General features: G+C 35.5%; 1 protein-coding gene across 1 annotated transcript; it reads right to left on the bottom strand.

Annotated features, from left to right (window-relative positions):
* Window positions 1–8816: 8816 nt before the first annotated feature.
* Window positions 8817–10487, bottom strand: LOC131642860 (uncharacterized). The gene has a single exon (XM_058913029.1). It carries the CDS (start codon window positions 10485–10487, stop codon window positions 8817–8819), a length of 1671 nt encoding a protein of 556 aa, XP_058769012.1.
* Window positions 10488–11190: the final 703 nt, after the last annotated feature.

Below are 11190 nucleotides of genomic sequence, written 5' to 3'. Positions count from 1 at the left end.
ATTGTGATGTGTGTCAGTTTGCCAAATCCCATCGAGCAACCTATTCCCCTAGTGATACTAGGAGTGTCGAACCCTTTGATCTTGTCCATTCTGATGTATGGGGGCCTTCATCGATTTCCAATATTTCTGGTGCAAAATGGTATGTTACTTTTATTGATGACTGTACTCGGGTTACATGGGTTTTTCTTATGAAGGATAAGTCTGAAGTATGTCAATTGTTTGTTAACTTTTTTCAAATGGTTAAAACACAGTTTGGGAAACCTATTAAAAGGTTACGGTCAGATAATGGTAAGGAGTATGTAAACCAAAATCTTCACAATTTTCTCAAAACTAATGGTGTTGTTCATGAGTTGACTTGTGTTGACACTCCACAACAAAATGGGGCTGCTGAAAGGAAAAATCGTCATCTTCTTGAAATCCCCCGAGCATTACGCTTTCAAATGAATGTTCCTAAATTTTATTGGGGGGGAAGCTGTCTTGACCTCTGCTTATTTAACCAATAGGTTACCTTCTAGGGCGTTATCTGGTGTTAGTCCTGTGCAGGTCCTGACTCGATTTTATCCGTCTGTGCCCATTATGTCAAGTCTTCAGAATCGTGTATTTGGTTGTTCTGCCTTTGTCCATGTTCATGGTTCTCATCGGGGTAAGTTAGATCCTCGGGCTATTAAATGTATCTTCATGGGATATGCTTCAGATAAGAAAGGGTACAAGTGTTATCATCCTCCTAGTCGTCGTGTCTATATATCCATGGATGTTACTTTTCAGGAATCTGAGTCTTTTTATCCTAGTCCTCAGCTTCAGGGGGAGAATAATCCAGAAGCTGAGTCTTCAGAGTTGTCTGTCCTTCCAGTTATTCCTCTAATGCAGGACCCAGAGTCGTTTCCTGAGTTGTCTGCCCTTCGAGTTATTCCTCTAATGCAGGACCCAGAGCCGTCTCCTAAGTTGTCTGTCCTTCCAATTATTCCTCTAATGCAGGACCCAGAGCCGTCTCCTGAGTTGTCTGTTCTTCCTGTAATACATAAGCCCTTGATGCCTAATGAGGAAGGTGGTGATGTACCAATACCAGTGCAAAATAATGTTGACAAATACAAGTTACAGTTCCAGCGAAAAAGGTGGAAAGGTAAACTCGTTCTGCCCCAACAAGTCCAATCGTCTGAACCTGAGGTAAGTGTTACTAACCCTGAGCCTAGTATTTTTTGTGAGCCAAACCTTGATGACCTACCTATTGCTTTGAGAAAAGAAAAAAGGTCTTGTACCAAATACCCTATATCTCATTTTGTGTCTACTGAAAAGCTTTCTGTGCAGCATCAGAGTTTTATTTCAGCTATTGACTCTATTAGAGTTCCTTCATCAGTATAAGAAGCATTGAAGGATAAGAACTGGATTCGAGCCATGAATGAAGAGATGCATGCACTAGAGAAAAATGGGACTTGGGAGATTATTGAGAAGCCAAATGACAAGAGGTCAGTAGGCTGTAGGTGGATATATACGGTAAAATACCGATCTGACGGCACACTCGACAGATATAAGGCGAGGCTAGTTGCAAAGGGATACACCCAGACCTATGGAATTGATTATGAAGAGACCTTTGCTCCCGTAGCAAAAATGAACATTGTAAGAATCATTCTTTCCTTGGCAGCTCACTTTGATTGGGAGTTGCAACAGTTTGATGTGAAAAATGCTTTCTTGCATGGAGATTTGGAGGAAGAGGTGTATATGGAGATCCCACCCGGATATAACCCTACTTCAGGAAGTAATAAGGTTTGCAGGTTAAAAAAGGCCATATATGGGCTCAAGCAATCACCTCGGGCTTGGTTTGGAAGGCTCACTCATGTAATGGTGTCATTGGGTTATAAACAAAGCCAAGGTGATCATACTCTCTTTATAAAGCATGCTCAAAATGGTAAACTCACTCTTTTGTTAGTCTACGTAGACGATATGATCATAGCAGGTAATGATGAATTTGAGAAGAAGAACTTGAGGAAGGAGTTGGCAGCTCAGTTCGAAATGAAAGACCTTGGAAAGTTGAAATATTTCCTAGGTATGGAGGTAGCATACTCAAAACAAGGCATTTTCATTTGTTAGAGAAAATATGTCCTTGACCTTCTCAAAGAGACTGGCAAATTGGATTGTAAACCCACCAGAGTGTCTATAGAGCAAAACCACAAGATTGGGAGTGATGAGGAAAGCCCAAGGGTTGATAAAGCTCAATACCAGAGACTTGTGGGAAAACTCATTTATCTATCTCACACTAGGCCTGACATAGCTTATCCAGTTAGTGTTGTCAGTCAATTCATGCATGACCCTCAGGAGAGACACTTACAGGCAGTGGATAGAATCTTGCAGTATCTAAAGATGAGCCTAGGAAAAGGACTATTGTTCAAGAAAAGTGAGCAGTTGTCTATGGAGGTTTATACTGATGCAGATTATGCAGGGTCGGTTGTTGACAGGAGATCCACCACTGGATATTGTATGTTTCTAGGTGGGAATTTAGTGACATGGAGGAGCAAGAAACAGAATGTAGTTGCCAGATCAAGTGCAGAGGCAGAGTTTAGAGCCATGGCTCAAGGAGTATGTGAATTGTTGTGGATGAAGATCATTCTAGATGACTTGAAAATAAAGTATGAAGCTCCTATGAGACTTTTCTGCGATAATAAGTCTGCCATTAGTATTGCTCACAATCCAGTCCAACACGACAGAACAAAGCATATAGAGATAGACCGACACTTCATCAAAGAGAAATTGGATAGTGGTCTGATTTCTACACAGTATGTCCCATCAGGACTTCAGTTAGCTGATGTGCTCACCAAAGGACTTCCCTTGGAGCGGTTTCGAGATCTTACTTGCAAGTTGGGGATGATAGATATCCATTCCCCAACTTGAGGGGGAGTGTTGTAATATCAGTATTATTATTATTAGAATATTTTGAATATCATACAGCTCATAATACAGCTCATTATGAGCTGCTGTCCTGTACAAGTCATTATGACTAAATTAGCATTTATAGGGAGAATAATTACCCTTCCCTTATTTAGATAGGTTTATAGTCTATAAATACCTCTTATGTATTCTTTACAAAATATATAAAATATTCCATATTTCTACAAAAACTATGACATGTATAGTTTTGGCTTGGTAGTGTTGGACATATTGATGGGAAGTGGGAACACACCCAGGAGAATTCATGGATATCGTATATTCAAACAAGTCTTTCGCATTAATGGAAATGCCTTTGAAGAATTGGTGGAACACGAAAATGCATTTATGGATTATATTTTTTCTTTACAAAACGAGGGCGTAACTCATTACGAATGAATTTGATGTATTTGTGGTGCGTCCGAAAATGTATCTCTGAAATCTAAAAGTATAATTATATTTTTATGAGGTGTCCTAGTAAAGAATAAAATGCATTAAGAAATCCCTAAGAGTAAATTAGTTTTAAAACACCTCTCAACCCATTGTGAACAAAACATATTTGTAATTAAAATCTCTCTCCTCATTCATATATATAATTGAAATCTCTTCTCTCCCTTCCCCTTACCTCTCCTACATCAGATAAAAATCCTTTCTCTTTCAATTGAACAAATAAACTCTTAAGTACAAAAATCTATTGTTCATGGAAAATACTATTCATATTAATGACTCTCAAAAATTAAAATTTTCTACTTTTTTATATTTTATTTTTTTATTTGATAAAAGACTTTTTTTATGAAAATGAAAAATTACACAATATTGATAATTAATTTTTTTAAAAATAATTAGACATCTCATCAAAGTCATAAAAGTTAACCAAACACTATATTTCTATGAATATGTTTAATGACTCTCAAAAATTAAAAATTTCTACTTTTTTTATATTCTATTTTTTTATTTGATAAAAGATTTTTTTTTATGAAAAGGAAAAATTACACAATATCCATAATCAAATTTTAAAAAAAAATAGTTAGACATCTCATCAAAGTCATAAAAGTTAACCAAACACTCTATTTCTATGAATATGTTTGTTTGAAACATTACAATTACATTCTCTATAGAGAACGTGACATTTTTTTTTAAATGAAGCTGTATTGAGGAAACAAAAATTGTTACAAAACAATAGGGGGGACATCCACCAAAACCCTATCAAGAGGCACTAAACCTAAAGAATGGCAAATCAAGTCGATTCTTTACAAAATCTGCCTGAATACAAGCAGGAATAGAAGAATAGTAAGTTGGATTAGATAGACTAAGACCTAGGTTAGCAAAAGCATCAGCACAACTGTTGCCTTCCCTATAAATGTGAGAAACAATAAAATTCCAATTAGATATAATATTTATACAGTTCATCCACCTATTTCTAATAACCCATGGGACCAAAAAAGGAGACTTGAAAGCCTTAACAACCATTGTAGAATCTGTTTCTAACCAAATATGCTTCCAATGATTCTCATGAGCGAACTCAATTGCAAATATCGCACCATAAAGTTCGGCTATGAGAGAAGTGGAAGTACCCAAACAAATGGCAAAAGCACCCAGAAAACTACCTTCACTGTTGCGACAAATACCCCCACACGCAGAATTCCCATTCGTAATAATAGAAGAACCATCACAGTTGATTTTAACCCAATTCTGAGGTGGCGGTTTCCAAAGAACCTCAAAAATCCTAGGAGCTCGAGGGGGGCGGATAGTAACACGGAAATTCTTGAGAATAAAAAATTCTTTCATGTCCAAATAGGAACCAACAGTGGCGCTAACAGTAGAGAACACAGCATCCCGAATGTAAGAAATAGAAGAAGAAATATTAGCACCCAAGTTTTGGAATCTAACCTTGTTTCGAGCTATCCAAATGGCGTTAATGACAAAGATCACCGCAGCACTATGCAAAAGCTTACATTGCCCCGAGCGCCTCATACGCAACAGCGACCGCACATCTTCCTAATTCACAATCGGACTATGTAGCTGGAGCAAAGAACCGAGCCAGCCCCAAAGTTGAGAAGCAAAATTGCAAAGGAAAAAAAGATGGTGAGCAGACTCTTCCACTTCATTACAAAGGTCGCAACGAGAAGGAAACGCGAAATTCCTGCGTTTCCATTGGTCATTAGTGGAAATCTTATTGTGGAGCAGCTTCCAAACCATACAGGATTTAGATGGAGGAATGGTTTTAGCCCAAAGCCACTGCCACCAGTCTGAATCAGTACCTCTAGGCCTCTTGAGATCGTAACAAATTTTGGGGGAGAGATCACCATTGGTGGAGTGTGTTATACCCCAAAATTTTCCCACATCTTTTTCAAAAAGAAGGCAACAGACTTCTGTCTAAAAATTGGGAGTTTCATATAATCTTGGATTTTATTTCGTAAATATCCTGATTTCATGAATACTTGGTTTTTAGATTTTTTTTTCTTATATGGTATTTTGGTTCGCTATTGAATTTATTTTTACGCAAACGCCAAGTACTGTTTATCACTTCACACACGCTATCTATTTGAGATTTATTTACGGATAAATAGTACTGACGCAATTGGTACAGAATTTATTTTGCAGGCGCAGAGTCCGGAGTTTCAGACTGTACTGGTAACAATTAAATTATTATTGTTTCCCACTAATTTTTGTACTATATTCTATTATTTTCAAAATCTCTTTCTTTCTTTTCAAATCTCTTTCTTTCAAATCAAATCCTAACTTTATTCTACACATTTCTCTTTTCAAACCCTACCATACACTTTCTTTCAAATTCTACTACCACTCAAATTTTCCTTTTTTGTACGGAATCACTTCATTCCCCAATGTCTCTATCCTTCTTTTCATTCTATAAATACCTCTCATTTTTTTCCATAAAATCTCACATCAAATTTCATTCAATCTCTCAAATTTCTACCTCATATCTATTTTCTCTTCTTCCCCGGCAAAAAATGGCAAAGTGGATGGAGACACTTTTTCTTATAGTCATCACCATTGCTACGGTGATCATGTTCTTCTTCTGTCTGCATAGTCCTGAAAAATGCGGACCTGCGATGGTTACACTTCCGATCATCTATTTTCTGTTGGTCATAGCATGGATTATTAATCGTCATATGTAAAGTTTGTCGTATCTCCTGTTTTTAGAATGTACCGTTCTTTATATTTACCGTGTTGTTTACTACGTTTTGTTTAGGTAATATTTGTACTGTCAGTATTAAGTATTACACTATCTATTATATCGTCATTTAACTAGTAAGATAATATTATATGTGTTTATTGCTAGTTAAAATATTTATTTTTTCTGTGCATTAAATCCTTTCAGTCTTATTATTGACGGTAATTTTGTTCTCGTACAGTGTACTTTAATTATTTATTATGTTTGTGTTTTTCTAACAAATCATGTAAATAATTTCTCACCATTAACACAACAAAAACAAAAAGAAAAATTAACTTTAACTGTTGAATTTTCACTTTAACTGTTACGTTAATACCCGAACAGCCAGTTAACAGTCAAACCCGGTGACAGCACGTTTCTCCGTGTTTTGTACCATCAATCAAATCCATCTTTCACATTTCAAAATTCCAAGATTTTTGTCCTAGAAGTCTTCTGACAATCACAAGATCAGCAAAGACTCAGCACTGCACAAAAATCAGGTACGCTCGACTGTCTCCTACACAAATAGTCCCTAACTAGGGTTTTTGTTTTTTCAGGAGAACAAGTTTTTTGAGACTTCAAATGGATTTCATGTACCTCCATATGTCTCAAAGTACCACCAGACAAATTTTCAAACTTCGATTCGCTCGGACGCGCAATCGACAGCTCAAACAGTCAACAGACGACTCGTACGATCAAAAAGTCAACAGACAGTCAAAAATGAAATTTTTTGTCAACATTCATATTTTGTCAAAGGATTCATCATTTGACTAGTGGTTGATCAAAATTCATCAAGAAAAGCTCAGAAATCAGCAAAACCCTAAGTTTCAAAATTAGGGTTTTCTCCTAAAAAGTCAATTGAACTTTGACGGGCCATAACTCTCTCATCATTCATCCAAAAAATTCCAACCAAGGCTCATTTTGAAGGAAATTCAATTATCTTTCAAATGCAATTGGTCCTATGGTCATTGGATTCACCATTTGGAAAATATGAGCTAAGACATTACAGGTCATTTTCAAAGTCAACAAAAAGTGGTTTTTTGTCAAAGACCATATCATCAAGATAACTTCTCCAAATGCAAAAATGCTTCCAAAGTAGCTTGTAGAGGACATCTTGAGGTTTCTAAAAAGTACAAGAACTCCTTCATATGATAAAAATTGAGGGATTTATGCCTTGTTGAAGTTGGCTAAATTTTGGGAAAATGCATGAAACCAACATTGATCAAAAATGTTTTTTTTTCCAAAAGGGGCCAAGTTTTCATGATCCAAACATGTTTCTAACAATGTTAAGGGCCTCCCACGACCAACCTAAGGCCCATAACATTTTTATTTCTTTTTTGGTTTAATTTTATTACATTTAAGATTAAATTGAAAAAGAAATGGTAAAGAATAATGATGCAATGCTTGATTCTTAAGCTAAAGCCTCCAAAATTGATCCAATTCTGCAGCAAGAAAGGTACAAGGCAGGCCTAGGGCAAGAGGTGTGGAAAAATCAAGCTATGGTAGCTTGAATTCAAAGCTTAATATATTAAACAAGTCAAAAATTCAACAAAGCTCATCAATGCTTCTTAGCTTCAATTTTAAGCACATCTTTGCCTATAAATGAAGTAGCACACTTCATCAACAAGGAGACATGAAAAATTAGCAAGAATATAGCAAAGAAGTTCATAAAATCTCAAAATATCACATACTTTGTACATTTTCGTTTTCCTTGTATAAGCTCATATCAATCTCAAATAAACACTTCAATCTTCTCCTGGGCTATTATAGAACAGGTTCCAACCAATAGTCTTGCTTGTTTGTACATAGAACATGCATAGCCATTCTTCCATATTCTATTAAATTTCCAATTTTAATATCTCGTGTTCTAATGCTTTTCAATGTAATCTAATGGTTTCTATGGGTTCATACCATGATTTAGAGATGATCCAACGTATCATATATGAGCCATACACCCTAAAGCATCGTGTGCCATTTTTGAACTCCAAGGATGCAAAGCTTTCGTTTTCATAGATGGAGGGGGTTTTAATCAAAACTAACACCACCAATGAACTCCCAACATGCTATTTAGTAGACCTGGGTTGTTCTTGGTAATTTATTTCCACGTTTTTGTAGGTCTCAAAAAGCATGAAAAAAAGAAAGAAAAATCCGCAGGTAATTTGGCTGCTAAATCCGCAGCAAAATCCGCAGGAAAAAGGAAGAAGAAGATGAATAGTGGTGTGGAACGTTTGACTGCATTCGTGGCCAATCCTTGCTTCTTCATTGGCCAGTTTTGGCGCGTGTGGACCCCATCAGAAATTTGAATTCTCTTTGAATTCAGTGCAAGCAGTCTCATCATTATATCATGTTCCCTTTAATCTGAGCCACTAGATGCATCTAAAAAATTCATCCTACGCTCACGAATGCACATCCATACCATGGACTCCACTGATTATCACACAGGATCACAAGTTAAATTATTTTCTATTTTATTTAATTTAACTTCTAAAATTATTTAAAAATAGTTTTAAAAATCAGAAAAATGCATAAAAAATATTTTTAGGTTGGTAAAATATTGCTTTAATTTTTTACACAAAAATATTTTTTTTTTAATAATTAAAATATTTTGCATAATTTTTTTTTTTTTTTTTGGAATAAGTAAACTTTTATTAATTCCAAAAAACAGATGATACACGCCGATCCAATGATCCAGGCCCAAGTTATCAAGTACACTATCAGCAAAGCATTAAATTATACTATCTCCACTAGCATTGATATGAATTTTCAACTTTTTAGCTAGCATGATTCTACCTATGACACTCTCGGTTATCTTCCTAGTAACATCAAGGTTTGGACTGTTGTTCTTGAAGATTATCTCATTCCTTGCCTGCCAAATGTGATATACCGTTTCAGCAAGATTGATTCGTAGAATTTCTCGACGCCATCCTTTTTTAGCTAACTCCTCTATGAGCCATCTTTTCTCTGTATCCCAATCAGAACCATATCGTGTGTATCCATTCCAATCAAGCATTCGGTGCCATATGAAACCTGTAAAAGCACAGTCAAAGAATAGATGATTTAATGTTTCATACTGCAAGCAGAAACAGCAATATTTTTCGTGAATGATCCCAAATTTCTCCAATCTATCCTTTGTTCCCAGCCTGCCCCATAAAGCCAACCACAAAATGAATTTAGCCCTTGGTCTTGCCCGGTTTTGGTAGAACAAATGCTTCCAAGGAACCATAATACTTTCTCCACAAAGACTATTGTAAATGGCAGCAGTATTGAATACTTTCGAGGCTTCAGCTTTCTCCCATGCCACATTATTCTGGGTGTATGTGCGACACTTCAAAATAGAATTCAACATCCAAGAGCTAGTATGTTGAACTTGCCATGAGAGAATTGAGTTACCCTTCAGAAAGTATATATCCAACCATCTTATCCAGAGCTTATCATTTTTATTGTGTATATTCCACAACAATTTCATAATGGTTGCCTTGTTCCAAAATATAAGTTTTTTAAAATTCAGGCCCCCTGCATTCCTTGGTTCACAGGTATTTTCCCAAGACACCAATGCTTTCCTCCCATCCGTTTTGGCAGACCAAAGAAAATTCCGACATAAAGCCTCAATCTTCTGAATTACTTTCTTAGGTAGGGGAAATACACTCATCCAGTAATTGGTAATCGAAATCAGGACACTTTGAACAAGTTGTTGTCTACCAGCATAACTCAAAAACTTCACAGACCAGTGCTGAATCCTTGCAATCATCTTGTCGATAAGTGGTTGGCATTGTATAACTGATAGTTTCCTACTAGTGAGAGGTACACCCAGGTACCGTATAGGCAGTTTGCCCTCAATACAGCCAGTGGATTCTTTAATAGCTTGCTGTTCCTCATATCCAGTCCCTCCAAAAAACACCTTACATTTATCTGGATTAGCCTTTAAACCAGTTTCCTCAGAGAAGCTATGAAACACTGCCATCATGGTTTGCACTGAAAGAACATCTCCCCTGGCAAACAACATAAGATCATCAGCAAAACATATGTTGGTGATATTCAATTTTGCACATCTGGGATGATATTTAAAGTCCCTATTCTCCTTAAGTTCCATCATACACCTGTGAAGGTATTCCATGACCAGAACAAATAAAAGAGGTGACACAGGGTCACCCTGCCTCAGACCCCTCTTAGCTTTCAGGATACCACTTACTTGACCATTAATCAAATACCTGTAGGAGACTGTTTTGACTGCTAGCATAATCCAGTCAATGAACTGATTTGGAAAGCTCAATTCTATCATGATAGTTTCCAGGGCATCCCAACAGACTGTATCATAGGCTTTTTGTAAGTCAATCTGGATGGTACATCTAGGAGAAATATGCTTCCTATTGTACCCTCTAATTAACTCATGTGTCATCAGTATATTATCATAAATATTTTGCATAATTAATTAGTATATATTTATATATTTGCTTTTTAATTATTTCAACCAATCAAAAAATCAGAAAAAAAAAATTGTTCTTTATATTAAATTTAGTTTATATATTATAGACTAATTTTGCACATATTTAGTATAATTTTCTCTTTAAGTTTTAATTATTTGTATAATTATTTGTATAATTATATATTATTTAACTTAATAGTTTTCAAATCAACTTCAAAAAATCCAAAAAAATTAGTTTTTATTTTAAAATTAATTAACAAGTATTTTGAACATATTTTAGACTTAATTTTTAGGTTTAAATTTTATTTCTACCTTTTTCTCATTCTAATTAAATTAATCATGCATTAATTCTAATTAAAATCAATCATCAAAAAATCCAAAAATGTTTCTTTTATTTTCTTGCAATTTAAATTCCTAGATCAAGTGTATAGGTTGTCAAAATCATGTAAATAGCGTAGTTTACATTTCCCGCACAATCGATGTAATAGCGTAGATTTACTTTCCGCATTTTACATTCCTGCACTTTAATTTCTGTACATATAAAACTGCGTGTTTGTCAAAGCTAAAAAACTGAAGCGTTAGATCACTAAATTCAAAGACAAAATATCTGAATCAGAACACAATCACACTTGCACCTCTTAGGGTAATCCCTCTTTTTACTCTTTTCAAAATCAAA

The sequence above is a fragment of the Vicia villosa genome, unplaced genomic scaffold, assembly GCF_029867415.1.
Source record: "Vicia villosa cultivar HV-30 ecotype Madison, WI unplaced genomic scaffold, Vvil1.0 ctg.005948F_1_1, whole genome shotgun sequence".
Lineage (NCBI taxonomy): Eukaryota > Viridiplantae > Streptophyta > Magnoliopsida > Fabales > Fabaceae > Vicia > Vicia villosa.
The sequence above is the reverse complement of the archived record's forward strand: the minus strand, read 5'-3'. Positions and strand labels throughout refer to the sequence as shown.

Bases quoted from the DNA above. Each gene is read 5' to 3' on its own strand.
- LOC131642860 (XM_058913029.1), bottom strand. From the start codon at position 10,487: ATGACACATGAGTTAATTAGAGGGTACAATAGGAAGCATATTTCTCCT.